At 48.9% G+C, this 23,172-nt stretch overlaps 3 protein-coding genes and 1 pseudogene across 4 annotated transcripts; 1 reads left to right on the top strand and 3 right to left on the bottom strand.

Annotated features, from left to right (window-relative positions):
- Nucleotides 1-1,489: 1,489 nt before the first annotated feature.
- On the bottom strand, nucleotides 1,490-6,106 carry LOC119290421 (LEAF RUST 10 DISEASE-RESISTANCE LOCUS RECEPTOR-LIKE PROTEIN KINASE-like 1.2). Its single transcript, XM_037569216.1, has 3 exons — nucleotides 5,165-6,106; nucleotides 2,968-3,006; nucleotides 1,490-2,853 (listed from the first exon to the last, which is right to left on the bottom strand). The coding sequence occupies exons 1-3, from the start codon at nucleotides 6,003-6,005 to the stop codon at nucleotides 1,673-1,675; spliced, it is 2,061 nt and encodes a 686-aa protein (XP_037425113.1). The 5' UTR covers nucleotides 6,006-6,106; the 3' UTR covers nucleotides 1,490-1,672.
- A 796-nt stretch (nucleotides 6,107-6,902) lies between these two features.
- On the top strand, nucleotides 6,903-8,631 carry LOC119355352 (annotated as a pseudogene).
- A 972-nt stretch (nucleotides 8,632-9,603) lies between these two features.
- Nucleotides 9,604-12,507, bottom strand: LOC119290395 (ATP-dependent DNA helicase DDM1-like). Of its 2 annotated transcripts, none has more exons than XM_037569214.1 (5): nucleotides 12,380-12,507; nucleotides 11,676-12,010; nucleotides 11,419-11,605; nucleotides 11,155-11,330; nucleotides 9,604-10,456 (listed from the first exon to the last, which is right to left on the bottom strand). In XM_037569214.1, the coding sequence occupies exons 2-5, from the start codon at nucleotides 12,008-12,010 to the stop codon at nucleotides 9,844-9,846; spliced, it is 1,311 nt and encodes a 436-aa protein (XP_037425111.1). In that variant the 5' UTR covers nucleotides 12,380-12,507; the 3' UTR covers nucleotides 9,604-9,843. The 2 variants fall into 2 exon arrangements, with proteins under 2 accessions (XP_037425111.1, XP_037425112.1); XM_037569215.1 differs by lacking the exon at nucleotides 12,380-12,507 and adding an exon at nucleotides 12,101-12,363.
- Nucleotides 12,508-18,467: 5,960 nt separating this feature from the next.
- Nucleotides 18,468-19,179, bottom strand: LOC119331642 (non-specific lipid-transfer protein 2-like). Its single transcript, XM_037604827.1, has one exon. It carries the CDS (start codon nucleotides 19,088-19,090, stop codon nucleotides 18,797-18,799), a length of 294 nt encoding a protein of 97 aa, XP_037460724.1. The 5' UTR covers nucleotides 19,091-19,179; the 3' UTR covers nucleotides 18,468-18,796.
- Between the last annotated feature and the right edge of the window lie 3,993 nt (nucleotides 19,180-23,172).

Genomic DNA, 23,172 nt, shown 5'->3' with positions numbered 1-23,172 from the left:
CCCATATGTTTATTGATGGGTGCTGCCATCATCAAGTTTATCGGTTTCATGGAGTCCAAAGGGAGTAGTTTAATATCTACCTATGCGTGAATTAAAGCACTCAACATATTATTTTGCATCAATGCAATATCATATGCAGGCCGTGCATCTTTAAGACAATCCATCTATGTTCGTTGAAGTTCTGTCTGATTTGAAGCAGTTGATGTCTCAAGATGAATCAAAGTGTTGTGATTTATAGACTGGTTTTTCTTACATTTTGTTTTTTAACATAACATCATGTCATGTTTCAGGATGTCGTAAAGCTCATGGTTGTCATGAACCTAGAGGCGTACAGATTGTCCACCTCTTGGTCAAGGCAATTTTACATAGTGAACCATCAAAGCTACATGTGCACCGAGGTATTGACCTCTGGGCCTACACTTTTCATAATATAATGCTCCTGGGGATTTTTTTTCATATTAATTAATTCAGCTCATTCAAGAACAGTTAGTCATCAGTTGCAGATTTGACTTCAAGTTGTAGTTCTTCCTCTCAAAGATTAGAATTTGAACTTCTTATCATGTTACACTTATGAAGTTATTACAACTTTGCTATACCAAAGTGCCTTTACCATTGACCTATGCCAAAATCATTTGGATGCATTTTTTCTGTTTCTCTCCTACTTCAGTTGTGAGATAATGTTGTAAGTACTACGACACACTAGCATTTTTTTCATTTTGCCTTTATGTAGTTAGATTAATTATGATGCGGTACCTAGCAACTTTTCATAGATTTAGAATTTTTGGGAGAAATTTGAGGAAACTAGTTTTATTTAGTTTTTTTGTTAACATACATTCATGCAATGCTTAGTTTGGATCAAGAAACCACATTTACAAAACTCTGTTTGGGTTAAATCCTTTGAAGAACCACTTTAATTATTAGATGTCTGACCCTCACTCAAGCGTATGGGCAGCGTCATGGTTCTATCTGCCGTGGTCAAGCTCAGTGTCGGGCGCTGCGCATCGCCTCCATGTCATGCAACATCGTGTCGCTACAGTTGGTGTTCTAGCTAGTGTCGCGAGCTGTGGCGTTGTGCCTCTCAAAGGCATTCAATCAGCTGAGCCAGAAGGTGTTCTGGTACAAATTGTTCCCGTGAAACATGCCCAATGTTGCCGGCTCACTACTGTTCTGCGGCCAGGCGCTGTCAAAACTACGAAAGCGGGCCCCTGTGCACTGGCTTGGTTTACTTGTATTTTGGTTTATCTTATTTTGCTTTGTAGTTCGAACAAAAAACTCTGAATATATAGTTTAATTATGAGAGAGACGCTCAAAAAGATCCATCCACAAGGGTCCCAAGATGATATCGTTGGAAGGCGATGCAACCAGAAAACGAGTTCGAAAGCCCGTGGCAACGCACGGGCATTCTACTAGTTAGTGTTGGACCTGAGTGCTTAGCGAACTCAACGTCGTTGGTGTTTAACATTGAACGGTTTTGAACCTTTAGATTTTGTAATCAGACGGTTCAGGTGATGATTTTGATCTGCCTTGTGCTTTTATAGGGGACAAATGCAAACTGAAACAACACACTAGGACGAGCTACAAGTTTTCGCTCCTATAACACAACCGACATTTCTATTTACATTCATCTTTGCTGAGGAGGGGAGGTGACATTTTGAAGATCCGGCCATACGCGCTACAGGCTAATGCTCGGGGTGGTGCTCATGCTGTCCCAAGGAGCGTGCACGGTGTTCGGGGAGCAGGGCACGACGACGACGTCGTATTTCTTCTCCTTGGCGCCGCCCTGTTGTATGCCTCTGAGACCGTTGAGCACCTCCCTGATGGGCGGCCGCATCTCGCTGTTCTGCTGCAGGCACCGGAACGCCAACTCCGCCACCATCGTGATCGCCCTCGTCGTGGCCTCGTCGGAGCCATACCCAAGCTCGGCGTCCACCAGCCGGTCCAGCTCCGACCGCTGGATCATGCCCACGGCCATGGAGGCCAGGTTGATCTCGTCGCGGTCCCGGGTGACGTCGACGGCGGGCTTGGACGAGATGAGCTCGGCGAGCACCACGCCGAAGCTGTAGACGTCGCTGCGGTCGGTGAGCTGGTAGCACTGGTGGTACTCCGGGTCCACGTAGCCCGGGGTGCCCTGCGGCGCGGTGGACACGTGCGTGGCGCCGTCGAGCGGGAAGAGCCGGGAGAGGCCGAAGTCGGCGACCTTGACGTGGAAGTCGGCGTCGAGGAGGATGTTGGTGGTCTTGACGTCGCGGTGCACCACGGGCGGGTCGATGGCGTGGAGGTAGGCTAGCGCGGCGGCGGCCTCGACGGCGACGTTGAGGCGGAGCGGCCACGGCAGCGCCCGCTCCGCGGCGCGGTGGCCCTGCAGGTGGTCGGCCACGGTGCCGTTGGGCACGTACTCGTACACCAGCAGCAGCTCCCGGCTGCGGCTGGACGTGCAGCCGTAGAAGGTGACGAGGTTCGGGTGGCGCAGCCGCGACAGGATGGCCGCCTCGTTCAGGAACTGCTCCACGTGCCGGGAGCCGTTGTTGTACAGCCGCTTCACCGCCACCATGCGGCCGTCCCGGAGTTGGCCTTTGTACACGGTGCCGAAGCCGCCGTCGCCGAGCTGGCGGGTGTCGCTGAAGCCGCCGGTGGCCTCCTCCAGCTCCTCGTAGGCGAAGTGGTGCGTCTGCAGGTTGTGGACGCCGCCGGAATCCAGGTCGCTGCCGCCTCTGGAGCGGGGCGTCCCGCCGGAGTTGCTGTACTTGAGGAGCCTGGACGAGGAGGTCATCTTGTACTGCCTCCTCTTGCGGACGTACAGGAAGGACACCACGAGGAGAAGCACGAATAGAACCAGAGCTGCTGCGGAGCATCCTGGGGTTGCAATTGCAAATGCCGATTAGAACGTGCACATTGATGCTTGAATTTGTGACAGACTGGGAAAAATGCTTGAATTGGTCGGTGTGGACGATGGATTTTGGTACTTACCTACTGCTATTATTGCATTTTTGCTCGTTTTCTTTGGTCCTGTAAAATCAAGAATCAATGTTAAAGTTCTTTCAGTGACAAAAGGAAATGCATCAAGGAAGAAGGAGCAGACAAGTTCTAAGTTCTAACTCTAGTCAGACACGGCTTAGATTTAAACAAAAACTATTTTTTGACCAAACATATGGAGTAGAGAACATGCTAAATGTGGAGGATTTCAGGACATGATCTAGTTCATAGTACTACCTCGTTTGTGCCTATGTCATCATCCTACCTACTTCGTCCTGATTTACTATAGTCAAAGATTCATACATACTTATCGATGAAGTGTCAGCGTCGAAGAAGAGAAGTCTTCCAGACTGGTCGTAATGGTAGTATCATAAGCAGTATTATGCATGACATTTAAACTTTTTTATGATATAGCACACAATTAATATTTAAAGAGAGGATGTGGTATCATATTAAATGTTGTACTATTTTGTGTTATGCATGTCAATTAATAAGGTAATTTAAGATACTAACTTATAATATTATGCATTAAGGAAGTAGTATTATATACTAGTATAGTATCATATACATGATACTAGTAGTATATGATATTCCCATCATGGGCAGCTGACCAGTGACCAGTGACCAGTTAATAGATTAGTCAGGAATTAGGACATCTCAAGGTTGCTTAGATTTGCGCAAGTAATCGTAAACCAATACCACATGTGATCCAAAACCATGTCCCTGAGTTTGGCTGACCGGAACATTTTGGATGAATCGAACATCGTTGACCAACCAGTGGACACGGGGTACCTGAACCTGACGAAGGACACGACCCGATAGCCTGACCGCCGGGGCAGAAGCACGTGTGATCGTCCGGCGCTCTGCTATCATGCCCGCAGCGCCCTCCGGAGGCCTGGCAATCGCCGCACCACCCAGCGCCAGCCTTCCACCTCACCGAGAATCCGGCCCTGACAGCGTCCCCGAGGGTGGCGTTCCCGGCGGTCAGCGCATCCGCAATGGCTGAGTCGCACGGGACGACCAAAGTCGAGGTGCACACCACCCCCACGCCCAGCACGTCCTCCGGCGCGGACGTGCTGTTGTCTAGCCTGTAGTACGACCGCCCCCCGGCGACGCAGGCGAAGGCGTCGTACACCAGTGGCAGCGACGATCTGGCGCTGCTGCAGTTCACGTAGGCTGTCAGGAACCGATCCCGGTCCGTGTACTCGAACGCGGCGGCGTCGATGGTGGTGCTGCGGTACACATGCGGGCAGGCTGACTCGTGGGCTATGGTCTGGTCGATCACGGTGAGCACCTGGTTGCCGTAATCGATGCCCGTGACCTGGAATGACCCGCCGGAGTTCATGTAGATCGTCAACGAGGTGTTCACGCACAAGAGGCGGTGGCCCGGGGAGGAGCAGTAGTCCGGCCGGGCCACACCATCGACTGCGAAGGGGTAGTCCACGTCGAACTTGAGTGTCCCGCACTGGTAGGGCGTTGGGGTGCAGTTGGTGTACCGGAAGTAGGCACCGGGGTCGGGCGGTGGCTGCGGCACGGCTCGCGGCGCCGACAAGAGGACCAGCAAGGCGACGAGGAGCGGCACGGAATGCAGGCTACGCATTTGGTCGAGTGCTTCCCGCGCTAGACGCAACATCGCAACGTGGAGAGGACGAGCAATGTGTGTGCATAAACGGAATGTATGTGCCAGCAGAGTTTGTAGTGTTTTGGTGCTTAAGACAGGGCATGCATTCCTCTGCAACGGTCATGGTGCATGGTGACAGGTCAAGGGAGGATGGCCGGGCATAGTGACTGGTGTTCTGGAAACAAGGACGTGGCGGTGTCGGGAGTCACCTGGACGAGTTATTTTATCGTCTTCCTCCCGCCTTGACGGCTCGACCAGAGGAAATCCATGGTGGAGCCGAGGTTCAAGTCAAACGGTTCGGGCGCATCTCGTGGAGGCAGCGGACTTGTTCGCCCGGCGTCACCCGACGGAATCCAGTTTTGGTCCCGTGGCACGCGTCAAGACTGGGTCTAGAAGGGAAAGAAACTGGTGACGGCCACCGCCCGCCAACGATGACCGGCGGTCAGCTCCGCCGCCGGAGGGGTTGTGTTCCATTCCACCAGATAGTACCGAAATGCAAGCAAATTGTTCTGCTGCTGAAAGTAACCACGACTAGTGCAGGACAAAAACACAGAGAGTTCTGAATCTTACCGCAGTCCATGCTGCGCACGCGGCCGTCGGAGCAGAGGCAGCCGAGGAACCCGCCGGGCTGGTCGTAGCTGCACCGGCCCCCGGACAGCTCGCACTTGAAGCACGGCCCGGCGCTCGGGTCCCAGCTGAGCCGGAACCCGCGTCGCAGCACCTCGCGGTACCCGCCGCTCCCGAGCCGCCCGCGGGACTCCGGGCTCGTCAGCCACTCGCCGGTCTGCACGGGCGCCACGTACACCTCTTTGCACGCCCGTGCCCAGTTCCCGTCCGGCGCGCCGAGCTGCGTGGCGAGGAACGACCTCCCGCGCCCGAAGCCGCCGGTGCAGTTGATCGGGACGAGCTCAGGCGGCGGTAGAGGGGCGACGGTGACGTTTGTGGTGAAGCTGCAGTCGAGGAAGAAGGAGATGGTGCTGTTGCCGGTGGGCGTGAAGTTGAGCCACGCCTCGCGAGGGATGTTGACGTTGTGGCGGACCATGGGGCAGACGCCGTTGGAGACGTCGGCGTCGGCGAGCGTGATGGTGTGGTTGTCGTAGTCGATGCCGAGGACGGTGTAGTTGGTGCCCCCGGCGAGCCGGAGCGTGGCGGTGGCGTTGGCGCGGCTGTCGTCGCAGCGCACGGCCATGCCGGGGTAGCCACAGTAGGACTGGGACACGCCGTCGACGACCATGGACTCGTTGGAGAGGTAAAACGGGTAGTGGATGTTAAGCCCCCCGCACGCGAAGGACCCCTGGCACATGCTCGAGTTGTACGCGCGGGCGTCGCCGGCGCCGGCCGTCGGGTAGCCGCGGGCGAGCTCGAGCCCGGCGGCCAGTAGCAGGACACAGAGGAGGATGAGGAGCGGCATGGCGATACCGATTGGTCGAGGAAGCTAGCAGCCTAGCAGCACGCTGGCACGGCACGCAGGTAGCGGTAGGTACACGCTCGATCGGCTGGATACATTTGTTCTGCTCTGTCGTTTGGATTGGTGGCGGCCGCTCGCGCGCGCGAGAGAGAGACTTTGACCTGCGGGGACGATGGGCTAGTTCGCCGAAGGTTGGTGGAGGCCGGGAAATGGTGGGTACGTGGCGAGGCTTGATTGGTTACATGGGGCGGGTGGGTCTCCGGTAGCCTTTTCTCGTCTAAAGTTGTTACGTATCACATTTTTAACATTGTCGAACACCTTTAATAAGCACGTTTTCCCTGTCTAATAATCAAAGAACAGAATGCTCTTTCTTTGTTCAGGGAGAGAAACAAAAATGAACACGTTGGATCGTCAGTGAAAACAAACAAAAGTTAACGCCATTTCCTTGCACACGTTTACATCCGGCATACGCCATCGCCCGGCGACTAGCAACGCCCACGGATAGACGACGTGAACTTTGGAGTAGCTATTTAGTTAATTATTAAGCTGTCGATTCCACAACCACGAGAGTCCATTGTTAGGGTCTCAGGTTGTGCTCCTAGCTAAGGAAAACACAGGGGTTCGCGAGTTTCGGCCGGTCAAGTCCTAGAGTCCACGTCCTGGAGAAGCGCCAAATGAAACATCAACAAAGTAGGAAATAACCTGCATACTCCACCCTCATTTCTGAAAACTTGCAGGTGGAGTTCATTCACCTCTCTGATCCACACGGGGTGGAAGAAACGATCAACCGACCCATGACGTGAGTACTGTGACTTCACATGCACGCTCGTTGGAGAAAGAATGTGAGAAAAACTATCAAGTGTAAAATATGAGAAAATATACAGTGAAAATCATGTTACCATGGTGACCAATGAAAATCAAGTGAAAGAACTGAGCTTAGTTGAGGTGGTTAGGTTTCTTGTGGTGGAACGAGCCCACCAGGGTTCAAGTCTTTTGCACCGGTGCTCGCAATTCTTTAAATTTATTTCAACGTTTTCAGTGATGCTCATTCATTGGGAGAAGACGTTCTCATCGACTATGAAGATGTCTATGGTGGTTTCGTCAATCTCAAGCTATTACGAAAATCATGCTAATATCAAATTTCATCTGCTTATATGACATCATGTTTTATAACAAAACATATTTTTGTGAGAAATTTTTAAAGCTTTTAAACGTGTTTTCCATGGACTTTTCATTGTAAGTACTACAATATTTCTGAAGCCGGCGAGGTTTTGGAACCCCGCCTAGGTTGTCTCTGGAGTCTCTTTTCACCCTAACTTTAAGCAGGGTTGACTCTAAGTGTCTAGCTAGCTGTGGGAGTAATTGATAAAAAACTACCACATTTCACGTTACCGTTCCATAGAACTACCACATTTTGAAACTGACCAAAAACTGCAGATTAGTGCTGATTTCGTGACAAAAAACTACCGAATCGAGTCGAAGACAGATTTAACCGGTTTAAACGCCTTTCTGACAGAGCTGGCCCACTGGTCAGGACGGCGGCCGCGCTAACGGCTAACGGCGCTCGCCTGCCGCCCGTTAGCCGTCGGTCGGACCCGGTCGTACAAGTCGGCGGCGCACGCGGCCCGCCGGCTGTGGCGGTGGGCGGACGAGTGGGCGCAGGCGTACCAGTACTACGAGGTGCCGCGCTTCGTCGCCGGCGGCGGCGACGGGGCCGCGAACCCGCTCTTCCGCAAGGCAGCGGCCTACGTGGCGTCGCTGCCGTCGCTCGAGGACGCGGACGCCGCCTGCGTGCTCTCCTCCGCCAGCAAGAGCAACGACTTCTCTCTCCAGCTCGGCCCGGGCCACACCACGCACGACGCCTTCCTCGGCGCGCGCCTCGCGTGGACCAACGGCGGGGAGCGCCTGGCCCTCCGTGTGCGCCGCCATGAGCGCACACGCGTGTTGCGCCCCTACCTGCAGCACATCAAGTCCATCGCCGACGAGATGGAGTTGCGCCGCCGCGAGCTGCGGCTCTACGCCAACACCAGCGCCCTCGCGCCGCGCTGGCATTGGCCCCCTTCACCCACCCGGCCACGCTTGACACGGTCGCCATGGACCCGGAGCTCAAGACCCGCCGACCTGGAGAGCTTCCTCAAGGGTCGCTCCTACTACCACCGCCTGGGCCGTGTCTAGCGCCGGAGCTACCTGCTCTACGGCCCGCCCGGCACGGGCAAGTCCACGTTCGTCGCTGCGATGGCGAGGTTCCTCGGGTACGACGTCTACGACATCGACCTCTCCCACACCGGCACCGACGACCTCCGCGCGCTGCTCCTGGACACCGCCCCGCGGTCGCTAACGGGCGGCAGGCGAGCGCCGTTAGCCGTTAGCGTGGTTGCCGTCCTGACCGGTGGGCCAAATCTGTTAGAATCGCGTTTAAACCGGTTAAATCTGTCTTTAACTCGGCCCGGTAGGTTTTTTTTCACGAAATTAGCACTAATTTGGAGTTTTTGGTCAGTTTTCAAAATTTGGTAGTTCTGTGGGACAGTAACGTGAAATGTGGTAGTTTTTTGTCAATTACTCTAGCTGTGGTGAGACGATGACGCCATCAACAACAAGGGTCAAGTCCTCGTTCCTGGATCCTTTTTGACATTGGCACAAGGTGTGTGGAGGTTCAATTAGGATAAAATCTTGGGCCTCATTTTTGTCTAAGGTGATTGCTATCGCCCTATGGAGGGAATGATGTTGCGGCCTGTTTTTCTTCTTTGATTTCTTCTTCATCCGATGAAGCTCGACCAGATGGGGCTTTATTGGAAAACTTGCGAGGTTTGTGCCCCCGCTTCTGTTTGGCCATAGTTAGGTTTATCTTCTGGCCATCCTCGTTACCAACTCTTTAGGATAGCGATCTTTCTCGATCGTGACTGCCGACATCTTGTGGTCTACATTAACGACTTCTTGGCCATTGCTTTTTCAAGCTTATGGGTTGCAATAAAATTGCTGCGTTGAGATGGAAGCCCATAGACCAAACAAGTTTTACTACCGGCGCACCACTAAGGAAAGAATCCCTGTCAGGTAGGCCCACGATGTCATATGACCCAATTAAAGGCCAAAGGTGACGGCTGCCTGTCCATGTCCATTTCCCTTTCGACAGTTGTTGACATCATCAAACGACTTTCATGGAAATACTAAGCACGTTTCCTCGTCTAATCTAAGAAGGGAAGACGATTCTTTTCTTTGCCAAGTGGAGCGGGACATTCAGATCCCCGGATCCTATGTGCAGATGATGCATATGGATCACCAGACTGACTTTGCCACCTATCGACTAGCTACGCCCGCGGATATTCGTCGGTGAACCTCGAGTAATTAAATTCACGAGTCCACGGTAGACCATCATTCTAGTGTTTCAGATTGTGCTCCTAGCTAAGGAAACACTGTAGATTCGCGAGTTTCGTCAGTGTTAAGCCCGAGAGTCCGAGTCTTGGAGAAGCGCCAAAACTAAAGTTCAACAAAGTAGGAGCAGGAAATAACCTGCATGGTTCACCTATACTAGCAGAAACAAGTAAATGCATCTGATTTAATTCTTTGCGACAATTTAACACTCAGTATCAAATGCATGTTCTCAGGAGTCACAAGTAAATGGCACTGCAGTTGAGAAAGGAGACTTCATACTAGTACTAGTTAAGGATATCATATGAATAACTGCATATATACAGCATTGCTCCTGGGCCATGGCAGGCATCACATGGTTCCAACACTAAGTGAGACTTAACTAATCAGGGAGGGAGCATCAGGAGCATGAATTCCATCAGATAACATCTAAACATGCAGGCGCATTCATACTGCTGGAGCGACAGAGCAAGCACTAGTTGTTTCCAATCTCCATGAGCAGCCAATCCTTTCTCATGTCCATCGGGAGTGCCATGAGAGACTCAAATCGGCGATCATCACGGGTAAGAGCACTGTAGGCTCTCAGAATATCGCTACGGGCTAAGTCAGGTATGTTTTTGAGTGCCTCGAAGATTATTTCAGGGGAACTTGAATTTGGCACTTGCACATGCACAGCTGGATTGCTTTCGCCTACTGGTGAGATAGGTGCATCGTTTGTTCTCGGCCTCTTAATGACCTTATTAACTTCCACTTCCAGGCCCAATTGACCGATTTGCGTGTTAGGACTACCTTCACCATCAGTTTCACCAACAACCTCTGCTGATACCTCTTGACAACTCTCACCATCAGTCTTTGCGCCTTCTTTTGTCGCGTTGTCACCGGAGCATGTGATGCTAATTGCATCCGAGTTCTGAACAACTTTAGTCTTGTAGCATGTGGCACCTTTGTTTTGTGGAACCCTGTTTTGGACAGCCCCCTTCATGTCCCTTAGAAGGAATGGGCGCAAAATGGCATGAAGCTTCGAAAGAAGGGCCCTTCTTTCCTCTTCAATTTGTTGTTCCTCACCTTCTTTCCCAGATTTATCAAACCTTTAAAGTAGGTGGTTGTCAGCCGAGGCCAAAAAAAGTAATACACAGAATATTTAACAAGTAGCTTAATTGTTAGAAATATATGAATCTTACTTGATTTGTAAGTATGTTTCTCAGCAAACATAACATAAAAATATATAATACAGTTAAACAAAATACAAAGTATTAAATATATGATAATATTTGATAGACAATTTAGTAGCAGCACTGTAGTTTTTACATACAACTGCAGAAGAATATGTTCCAAGAGTAGTATTTAAATAGAAAAATCACTGCAATTATGAGCTTATGGCAGATAACTGATAGTAAGAAAATTTGTTTTCCCCTAGTTTAACAGATACGTTTACAATGTTCTGATCACATTATGTGCTTCTTAGGACCATTCTACCTTTACAAATCCTGATAGATGTTTGGGCTGGAACAACAATCGGCATGTCAATTCTATTAAATTCATATACCAATATAACAGTTATAAGGCCAATGCCATGCGCAGTAAACGATTCTGGAAGATAGGTAACATTCCATCAGAAAATTCAGGTAACTGTAAGTATAATCAAGAAATGCAGTTTAGCATCACAACAGCAATTTGGGCACAGGGAGTGCTTCTAGCTCATGAAGAACATGAATGAGATATAGAATAGCATATATAGACTGTTCATAACTTTGAAGGACTTTGAGTGTTAAATAGCAAATCATACCACGAATCAAATTCCTCACGAGATGAGAATGCATTAAGCAGAGCAAAGTTCAATAGCGACCACAGCTCTGCTAGGTTATTTTGGAAAGGCTCCCTTATCAAAAGGAGCTTATGATCCATTGGCTGGCGCTTTACCGCCTCCAATACTTCGTGTTGTCTTTTCTTGAGTTGATAGCCCTGGAAAAAGAAGCATGGAAATGACATGTAAATACAAAAGGGATAAGGGATAAAATGATTATTATTGATATAAGTGTTTTTCCATCACCTCGTCGACAACAACATATTTCCAGTCATACTGAGCAAGCCATTGCTTTTCTACCATGACCATATTATATGTGGTCAGTATGATCGGGAAATCAGGGCCAACAGCTTTGCGCGCAAACTGTTTCCTCATTGTTGCGCGACCCTGTTGGTTTCCAAAGTAAAGCAGTTCCTTCATAGATGGAAAAAGCCTGAAACCATGTAATCCCCATGTAAGATATGAACTAACAGTGAAATGCAGTGTAAACTTAGAAACTTTACCTTATCTGTCTCAACCAGTCTCCAATGCCGTTGTCCTTGTCCAGAGAAGAAACTATCAGGTATGGACCATGCTGGCCATTCTCTTTGAGACGGTCAAGAAACACAAGTGTTGGGATTACACCCCCAGCTCCCATTTGATCCCCTAGTATAACATTTAGCCGATGCGGCCACATCGATGTTAGCCACTCGAGACACTCGTCCCATATCTCTTCTTCTGTCAGGGTAGCGTAGTCAGCGGTAGATCTTGTAGGGATTTGCTCTGTCAGTGCCAGGATCCCATCCAACTTTCTGATTAGCCTCTTAGGATCAGAAGCAAGTGCTGCAGATTCTGCCATCTTCACAGACAAAAAGGGGATAAAAATTGTCAGAGGAATTCAAGAAGCTACAAAAATACAACAAATCGCACCAAGAAAAGGCGAAATAACCTCGTCCGTCTAGAGATCTAACCACGGGCCTTTTCCCCCCAATAAATCAGCTCATGAATCAGCGACCATCCCCATACCATACCACAGAAGAACTGAAGAAGGGCTAAAAATTGTATACCCGACGAGCACACTAGCAGATCTGAACACGTTGGGTACAGGAAAGGAAATCTAGCACAAATTGAACTGGATGGGCAAGGATCTACACATGGTTTCTTCAACAAAGATCCCGACGAAATTTCTGGTATCTATTCCGATAAATCCAGGCTGCGAAGACCATACCTTGAATTTTGATGTCCGTTTGCGGTGAGCGAAATAATCGCTGGAGAAACTACGAGACGGAAAAAAGAGGGGCGGCCGATGGGGAATCGGTGGGTGGTCGAAAAAAGAGAGGGAGTTTCAGGCGGGAGAACGAGAGAATTTGCGCGCCTTCCCCCCTCGCTCGCTCTCCAGCCAATGCTTTGGGCCTTTCCCATTAACTGGAGCATAGGCCCGTGCGTACTATAACTGACCCTTAAATTTGAGCCCATGACAGTCCATGAAAAAAACAAGTATTTTTTTTACAAGTCGTCCAGATGTGGTGCTTCAGTTGGACAATTCTATGTTTCCCCCTTAAGGGAGACCGAATTCTGTTTTCCCTTAGACTCTCCGAGTTCGAAGACATCGATCAGGGAATTCCTCGATAAGAGCAACTCTAGCAGACCTTGTATAATATCGACCCGCATAACGCATTGATAGTTCGAGGAAGATCTATTTTGCGGGGCAAAATCGTGCGCTGCAGAATAGACCCCGTATATGAAATTGTATAATTTTAAAAAAGCTTTCGCGGGAGAAATTGCAACCACATTGATTATTCATAGTTCATCACAACATACTACATAGATCATACATACCACATATATACTATTCTCTCCGTCCCATAATATAAGAGCGTTTTGTTTTACACTGGCGTAGTGTAAAAAACGCTGTTATATTGTAGGACAGAGGGAGTACATTCTACTACTAGAAGAGGGGGGGGGGGGTCTGCGGGCTCGCGGCGGCTACCAAAATGGACAAGCCCGCGGCGACGAGGCCAACGCAGTGGAGGGGCTCAGTCGTCGGCCAGTCCTCCTCGTCGGAGCTGACGAGGTCGATGTACTTCTTCTTCTGCTACTCGTGGACGCGCCGCCACTCATCGTCCTTGTCCTTCGCGAGGGAGCTCAGCTTATCAAATGCAATTTGAAGCGGCCGTGCCAGCTGGTATGAAATCTTTGATCTGGAAGGCTCTTGGGCGCCAGGTAAAATCAAAATTTCCACCTGGCTTTTGCACCATGAGCGGCTATGGTGCAATGACCGGCTTCAGAGGAGAGGTTCCCCCAATGGTTATTTCTGGTCAGCGTGCCTTGGAAACTTCGAGTGCTCGATGCACTTGCTATGGAGCCATCCCTTCTCCTTGAGGATTTGGCAGGAGGTTGCGACCTGTGTTGGCTGCTCTTCTCTGCTCCCATCTGGAAGGGATCACTCTAGCCCCACAAAAGCTTCGATATCCATTGTCAGAAGGGCCTCTCACTCGGACAATAAGGGCATTAGGACCATGATCCTGATGATCGCCTGGGAAATACGGAAGGAAAGAAATGAGTGTGTTTTCAGGGAAAAGATCCCAAACATGTTGGTTGTCATTTCAGCAATTAGAAGAAACATTGAGCAGTGGAAGCTCGCGGGTGCAAAGAACTTAGAGCCCCTTTTTGGGGATCTGCCTATGAGATAGAGGCTTAGTAGTTGCTTTTTTCTTTTCCTCTTTCATTTTTTCCATGTACTATCCATGATCACTTGATCATCACTTGTTTTCGGCATGCTTTCTGCTAAATCAGTGAAACCGGCAAAAGCTAGATCTTTCAAAAAACGACAAATAAAATCAGGTGAAATCCAAGTTACGATGGAGACCAACTAAAATCAAGTGAAAAGTATGTTACCAAGAATATTAAAATTTTGGAAAAAAAATACGGTATGTTGAAGAGATGGTGTTTTACAAACTTGTAAAGTTTCATGTTCAAAATCAAATTCGTTGGGAGGCATAAAAATGCAAATAAATATGGGTCTCAATATCAAATTTCACATATTTTATATAACCTCACGTTTCCAACATAACATATTTTTGTTAGAATTTTGAAAAACCTTCAAATGAGGTTTTCATCCTGTTTCATTAGTGCAGCAACATGCTACAAATTTCGCAAAAAAAGCCACAAGCTACAATATGTCAAAATAGCTCTTGCAAGGAGGGGCGTGTCAGGCGTGCGCGAGGTGCCACCGGCCTGATCTCCTCCCTCCGGCCTCGACTACCTCCATACAGCCTGGATCCGGAAGCCCCGCGGTGTCTTCTCTCCATCCCTCCCAACTGGACTCTCGATCATTCCGAGTTTCTGCGAGGTTACCTCCGCTCATTCAGCCTCCCACGGCCGATGAGGTCCTCGGCGGTTCCTTGAGCAACCAATAGCAAGAGGATGTCCTCGCGCAGGTAAGCATGAGGCTCTCCTGACCTCGCAAGTGATGCGTGGGCGCTCACCACCATCGCTCAGCTTCCCCTCCCCCCATACATTGTTGCCGCCATCCCGGCTGGAATGATCCTGTTGGGGAACGTAGCATGCAATTTCAAAAAAATTCCTAACCTCACACAAGATCTATCTAGGAGATGCATAGCAACGAGAGGGGAGAGTGTGTCCACGTACCCTCATAGACCGAAAGCGGAAGCGTTAGGTTAACGCGGTTGATGTAGTCGAACGTCTTCACGATCCAACCGATCCAAGTACCGATCGTACGGCACCTCCGTGTTCAGCACACGTTCAGCTCGATGACATCCCTCGAACTCTTGATCCAGCAGAGGGTCGAGGAAGAGTTCCGTCAGCACGACGGCGTGGTGACGGAGTTGGTGATGTGATCCGCGCAGGGCTTCGCCTAAGCACTACGACACTATGACCGGAGGAGTAAACTGTGGAGGGGGCACCGCACATGGCTAAGAGAACAATTGATGTGCCTTTGGGGTGCCCCCCGCCCCCGTATATAAAGGAGAGGGGGAGGAGGTGGCCGGCCAGGAGGAGGCGCACCAAGGGGGGGGAGTCCTACTAGGACTCCATTCCTAGTAGGATTCGGCCCCCTTCCTTCCAACGGAGAGGGGAAAGGGGAAAGAGGGGAGAGGGAGAAGGAAAGGGGGGGCCGTGCCCCCACCCCTTTTCTAATTCGGATTGGGCAGGGGGGAGGCATGCGCCACCTATTGTGGCCTTCCTCCCTCTCTCCACTATGGCCCATGAGGCCCATTAACTTTCCCGGGGGGTTCCGGTAACCTCCCGGTACTCCGAAAAATCCTCGAACCTCTTCGGAACCATTCCGGTGTCAGTATATAACCTTCCAATATATCAATCTTTACCTCTCGACCATTTCGAGACTCCTCGTCATGTCCGTGATCTCATCCGGGACTCTGAACAAACTTCGGTCACCAAAACACAACTCATAATACAAATAGTCATCGAACGTTAAGTGTGCAGACCCTACGGGTTTGAGAACTATGTAGACATGACCGAGACACATCTCCGTTCAATAACCAATAGCGGAACCTGGACGCTCATATTGGTTCCTACATATTTTACGAAGATCTTCATCGGTCAAACCGCATAACAACATACGTCATTCCCTTTGTCATCGGTATGTTACTTGCCCGAGATTCGATCGTCGGTATCATCATACCTAGTTCAATCTTGTTACCGGCAAGTCTCTTTACTCGTTCCGTAATGCATCATTCCACAACTAACTCAATAGTCACATTGCTTGCAAGGCTTATAGTGATGTGCATTACCGAGAGGGCCCAGAGATACCTCTCCGTTACACGGAGTGACAAATCCTAATCTTGATCTATGCCAACTCAACAAACACCTTCAGAGACACGTGTAGAGCATTTTTATAATCACTCAGTTATGTTGTGACGTTTGATAGCACACAAGGTGTTCTTCCAGTATTCGGGAGTTACATAATCTCATAGTCAGAGGAATATGTATAAGTCATGAAGAAAGCAATAGCAATAAAACTAAACGATCATAATGCTAAGCTAACCAATGGGTCTTGTCCATCACATCATTCTCTAATGATGTGATCCCGTTCATCAAATGATAACACATGTCTATGGTCAGGAAACTTAACCATCTTTGATTAACAAGCTAGTCAAGTAGAGGCATACTAGGGACACTCAGTTTTGTTTATGTATTCACACATGTAAGTTTCCAGTTAATACAATTGTAGCATGAATAATAAACATTTATCATGATATAAAGAAATATAAATAACAACTTTATTATTGCCTCTAGGGCATATTTCCTTCAGATCTTCCCCGCCCCGACATCTCCTGGTCTCCCTAGCTGTTGTCATGGACTCCTCTCCGACTTTGTCATCCCTTAATGTCATAGTTGTTCTTCTTGTCGAAGCCTCCTCAGGCTGGGTCCTCAAGCCGCGAGCATCATCCGCCCGCGATTTGGCCCCCGTGGTCGTCACCCCGCCTCCCCATGCCCAGATCAGAATGGCGCCGCTTCCCCTTCGTCGATGGCTACCCTTTGGCTTGCGCTCACGGTGGGTCTGGGCTAGGGGCAGGATGAGTCATTGGCTTATGGGCCTCGCTCGCTGCCGACGGCATCAACGATCATGATGAAGTGGTGTTGGCCCCTATGATGCCGATTTTTGCCAAGGACTCGGCCCGGGCCTTCACTCAGCCGGGCATGGGGTGTTTGGCGGCGGCGAGTGGGGGTGGCAAGAGGTGTTGCCCCAGTGGGGTCCATGCCTCTCGACGTGGCTAGCCCCGACGATGGCTCCCTGGTCCCATCCCTTGCTTGGCTACACGGTACATGATGCAGATGCCTCACTCCTGGGCACCATGAGACTTACTAAGAGATTTGCTTCGATGCTCCCGTTGCTTGGAGAATGGTCACCGTGCGTGCGGTTGCCGCAATCCATGGCATCCTCCAAGCGCATTGGCATGCCTTGCCATGCCCGCAATGTCTCGCCTCGGTACCATGCATTATCCTGCTCTAGCTTCATGTGAGGGCCCGATGAAATATGGCGCTTATTGGTGCCTGCAATCCAAACGGGGTTATGTGGCACTTTCGTGGAAGTATCTCAATTAGTTATCGTCCCAACGAAGAGTAGATGAAAGTATTTATAGTGGCGCTTCTGTCACACACAAGGTGTCATAGTTCTTGTGTGAAGTAACTGCTTGAGCTTCTGTAAATATTGTTACTGTCCTAGTTTTTCAATAAAGTGCTACTGTCCTAGTAGACGAATAAACCAGAGTAACAAGGGTAAGAGGTTTACAGTACCGAAGGTAAAAACTCTTATAAGTAAATGACGTAAACGAAATTGAGAGCGGTGTTTTCTGCAATGAAGAGATTAGGCGCAGAGAGAATTCAGTTCATGGTAAGAATATATCAAGTGTGCCAGTGCGATTGTATACCAGTCACCTTGCATTATACTCATAGTATTTGATATGTGTGTTCTCTAGGCGGATCACCCTAAGGTTATGAAACTCCTTTACGCGGGATTATATTTCATTCTATGGTCCTGCTTCACCGTTGCCACAGAGTGGTCCTTTCCATAATTAAGGTTCTTGGACCGGAACCAAGCATTAGGTGTAACGGATCACCGTCATCTCATATTGTCTTCGGTCCTCATAGATATCTCCACTTGTCACGTCAGAGGTCACAGATTTCCCAAACAATATGTGTTACCTGCGTAGGTCTTGAGATCGTGTTGCCTGGGCCCTTAAATTGAACACACATATAGGGTTCACCACAGTATAACAACATACTAGACAGATCATACTACTACAAATACAAATGACGACATATAGAATAGGCATAGATGAATCTTACCACTCACCTACATCTCCCACGCCTATGGGGGATTACTCACGCATCATAAGAGAGAAATCAATCACTCCAGAGATAGAACCCTTGAAATCCATATAGACAATACCGTGAAGATCCACAAGAAGATGAAATGGACAATTCAAATAGTTTTGATATCCAGATGAGATTGAATAGAGTACAATTGTTCTCGCAACTTGAAATTCCTCTTACAAAGGTGAAGGGGGCGATGATGATGAAGATGAAATGATCAAAACTAAGAAGATCTCCGATGGTTCTTTGGATCCCTTCTTCTGTTCTGAACGTGGTGGTGGCTGCTAGGGTTCTCTTCCCCCTGGGTTTCTTCTGTTCTGGCCCGTGTTGCCCAAACGAGGGACACGGGAGCATTATATTATCTGACAGCTCGATTTGTTCGTCACTCATTTTCTCCAGATTCATTTTCCATTTTGACGAAAACGACGACGAATGGATCGGCTGCCACCCAGCTTGGCTAAAGTATGCAAGACATTAGAACAGGATATTTATAGCTGGTACGACCATATGGTGCCACACAGAGTACATGATCGTCACACTCACACTGACATAACACAAGTCGAGGCAACTCGGTCCATACCACAGAGAGTACATGACCGATCGATCGATCAGCGTGATTTATTTCCACTCTCTCTTTATACGTAATATAACACTCTCGTACGATTTATTATTACCTCACGCCCTCAAGTGACATCACAAAGCCATGCCATGCCACACTCCCACACCGCACGTAGCGTACGTGCAAAACGAGATGGAGATGGATGCATGGAGCTCACGGGTCGATCGCTCAGCAGCTTGGCAGGCGCAGCTTGCACGCGGTGAAGACCTTCTTGCCGCTGGGGGAGTTGACGTAGCGCTGCAGGTTGGGGTCCTTCTTGTACTTGCACAGGCAGCTCGCCGGGTGCGCCTTGAGCTTCCCGCAGCACGCCGCGCTCGGCGCCGCGTTCCCGATGATGGCCGGCGCGCACGGGGTCAGCTGCGTCGGGCTGCACGTCGCCGCCTCCACCGCGCCCGGCGCCGCCAGCAGCGCTGCCGCGAGGGCCATGACCATGAAGCAGACGAGGGTCGCCTTGGCAGCCATACCTGCTTGGGTTCTTCAGAAGCAAAGAGGAAGCAGCTAGTAGATGACAGACTGAGCTCCTAGGATATGCAAAGTGTTCGTGCGAGTGTGCTGCGGAAAATGGAGAGCGATCGAAGGTGTATACATAGGCCCCGTGCAGCACGTAGTAGGTGAAGCGCGCGACACGGTGTGCGATGCGGGAGCGTCAAGCATGCGTGCTCTACGCCATGCGCGGCGCCGCGGACACACGGTTCCTTCCGGTAGCGATCAATGATCGAGACGGCGGGTGCCGGCCGGCGCATCCAACGGTACGAAAGGGCGACGTGTTGCGATTCGGACGTGTGAACGGGGGACAAGCCTTTTCTTTTTTCAAGATCTCAGTGGGTGATAGTAAGAGAAAGTCTCGGCTATGTGCAGGGATGAGTTACACGTAGTCGGCGCATGCGCGTCGGTGCTCCCGGTGATCATTTGGGGCGGCGATTAACCAGGAAAACTTTGGTGAGTCATGGAGGGTCATAGAGGCAGCATGGCTGGCGTGATCATGGGTCATCATCTCTACTCCTAATGGATGAGTTGGTTGAATAGTCCCACCACTTTCGTCTGGTTTTTTTTCGTCTGGCTTTTTTTCGTCCGGTTTTACTTCGTTCCACCTTCTCTCATTGGTTTTTCTTCCTCCCATTAAAAAACCAAACCCCATTAAGGAGAGATCTTGTTTCATGGTTCCTTTGGTAGGTGTTGATTCAATTCAGTTATGTAAACAATAAGTAATTCAGAATTCAGAAATTACACCATATATGTGGGATCACCTTCCTAAAATACAGACACGACATTTTCTCAATAATCTTCCATAATAAAATAATATATATTTCTTCATAACAAATCACTAATCACGCGTGCCATGCTTGACAATCACAAGTTTCATATGGGATCACCTTCCTAAAAACCTCACGCTTTGGATCCCCGCCTCCCATCGATCGAATGAAACCCCACCCCTTCGTCCGCCTATCCCGTAAATCTTGCTTCCTTCCTCCGCAGCCTCCTCAAATCCTCCTCGTCTCTCCCCCAAGCTGTTTTGGACGAGGCAGACGCGGCGGCGGCGGAGAATGTGCACATGGTCGGGTGAGTTTTGAACGTGCACATGGTAGGGCGAGCAGAGCATAACTCGTTGGTGCACCTACTGCCGGCCACGGGAGCGTAGCGCTGCCTCGTGCAGCCATCGTGGACGCGCCGGATCGCCTTGCCAGCGCGTTCCTTCCATTCGACAGTCGGGTCCGATCGTGACGGCACCGTGCCATTCTCGTCGATGTCGGCCACCTCCGACCAGCTACTCGCCAGCCGACAAAACCGCATCCTGGGCGGACGTCTCGTCCCCGCCATGCCCTACCCGGCCGCGCACTACCATGGTCGTCCTCTTCGACGCGACACGAGATCGTAATCTGCCAAGGTGCCATGTGGGACTCGGAGATCAGCTCTGCCGGGGGCAAGCTCCACTGCGCCGCGCGCTGGCACCAACGTTGCCAGTTCACTGGAGCTCGGAGGAGGCTGTCGCGAAGCTGCTGCTAGCCTGCCACCTCGGCAGACTATACCTAGGCAGAACGAAAACGGGGCCGACCGGTGCTCTGGACTTAGAGGAGAAGGAGGAGCATGGTGGAGGACGCGCAAGGCTTGTGCTTCACCCAGATTGTGTACCATTGGTATTATTCCAGTCATCTACTTAGTTGAGGAGCATGCGAGCTCTAAAACAACTTTTCTCTTAGGTATTGATTCTCGTTTTTGTACTTAATTAACAAGCTACAGGACTGCAACGTATGGTGGGCATCCTCATGGGAGGGCTGGGAGTGTTGGACTGGAGCCTCGCTCCATGACGTACGCTCTTGCCAGAGTACTCTCCTTGGCCTCTTCTACATACACAGATATACTTGATGAAGCTTTTCGTCAATTGCAAACTATGTGTAGTTCAGTACTCAATAGTGATCACTCTGTATTGTTGATTCTGATTCAGAAAGGTAGGTTTCAGAAAAATAGTGAACACTCTGTATTGTAAGAGCCATGCTAATTCAAGTCAAAGGTGTGTTGACAAGTTAATTTTAGCTTGTATAAGATGGAAGTATCTCGAAGATAAATTTCATAGCTGATGTTCCTCTCATACATAGCAGGATGTGGATCCACCTCCTTTGTCAACGACTCCCATTATGTCTAGGCAAGTAGTTATTAGTAAAATTATGGCGCATGTATGTTTGTTACTTTCAGTTGTTATGCATCTATGCTAGATTTAGAGGATACCCTTTTTTAGTTAATTTTTTTGGAAGCTTCTATGTTCAATATAGTCCTTGCAACTTATGTCGTTATAGGTACAAACTTATTTTTTTTTCTCTGAAACTCAAATATATGCTTCTTTTGTGGGCTTACAACACTAGAGAGAGTTCATGGATTCCAATTCGGTGACAGCACATATGAATTTAATAAGAAGATATGGGATGGTTTCACAGAAAGATTATCCAAGGTGGGTATTTCCATTTGTATGTGGAACAGTGTCGCTCCAGCAAGGTTCTGTTTCACGTAATCTTCAGAATATTATAAATCACACATCCGTTCTTGAGCAATGTTTTACTTGTTGAACTCTAGCAGCGGTTTTTCTTGATACATAGAGCAAACAGGTTTTTAATCTATTGTCCAGAATTGAACGTATCATTTTTCCTCATTGTGAACTTGTGTAGAGGGTGGTCAGAGAATATGTAATTATATTGGGGTGTTTCTTTTTCATCTTAGGTATTGAAGGATACAATGAGTTGACCAGTTATGATTCCCTTCAATCCGTCAAATACATATTTCAATACATCACTATTTTTTTTCTAGAAGAACCATGGCTTTAATTCTTGATGATGCGTTGGCGGCTTCATTTATAGTTCCGTTCGATAGAGGATCACAACCAGCCAACAAGTTTTTTATTTTGTTTTTGGCCTCTAACAAGTTAGCCTAACCAATCAATCATAAACAACATCCTGCATCCATAGTACATTGTCGCTGTCAAGTTTGTATCTTACATAGTAACATCACTCTTATTATTAAGAATTCATACAGTAGACAATGGCGTTTACAGTTTGCACTTCTCAGATATTAGAATAGCTACAATAAGCTTATATTAAGTTGTCATGTGAGCTTGATTCATTCATTGGGTGTGCGCTTTAGATTTTCTCTTTGTATAGATTTTTGTTTATTACGTTTTAGCTGGTTTTCCCTGATAACTCCGAACATTTTGAATGTTGTATTTAGCTGACGGGTCCAACTTGTGTTGAAGGGAAACTCAAGGTTCCAACATGATATGCCCTCTCTTTCATTGGGTTTATTGGAGCGTAGAATTGGTAAATTTTGTGACATCAAGGCAGTTTTTGGTGTAGGAGATAGAAAGTGAGGGGATTTTTTCTTGCTCTTCTCACGGGTACATAAATTTGTATCACAAATCAGGCATGTGCGCGCGAGGGAGGGAAGAGGAGAGAAACATTGACATTTTTCATGCTTTGGAAGAACATTTCTATTCATAGTTTTCTTTTTCCCTGGCCACACATGAGTGTCGTGCCATCATGGTAGAGCCCGGATGAAGGGTAAGTCCAATATAGAACCAGGAGGTAGTAGCACTAAGACAAGAGGATGATTGTCGCCCTTGTCCCATGTTGCAAGCATGCCATAATGTTGTCGGTCATTGGCTCACTTAGAACATGAGTTAATGTACTTTGTGATAAGAGTGAGGGTTGAGAGTGAGCCGAATGTGGATTGGGATTGGTCGAATCAATTACGACTGTCTAAGTGGAATAATATCCCTACTTTAGAAAATGTGGCAAATTGCATTTCATTAGAGATGCCATCTGTAGCAAACTGCATGAGCGGGCGGTTCATATTTTTTCATCAACACGTACAATTGATTGGTTAGGATAGAAGGGTAAATGCATTGGTTTGGTTGCTTCAAGAGTTAATAACGGGCAGGGTATGTATCAATTGCATGCCCAACAACAGACACCATTTTTTTCGTCGCAATGCATGACATTGTACGTTATGGTACAATGTGACAATGATTCAAGAGACATCAGATCCTTCTTCTTAGCTTG

Source organism: Triticum dicoccoides, chromosome 1A (assembly GCF_002162155.2).
Source record: "Triticum dicoccoides isolate Atlit2015 ecotype Zavitan chromosome 1A, WEW_v2.0, whole genome shotgun sequence".
Lineage (NCBI taxonomy): Eukaryota > Viridiplantae > Streptophyta > Magnoliopsida > Poales > Poaceae > Triticum > Triticum dicoccoides.
Note: the sequence above shows the minus strand (reverse complement) of the source record. Positions and strands in the feature narration are given on the sequence as shown.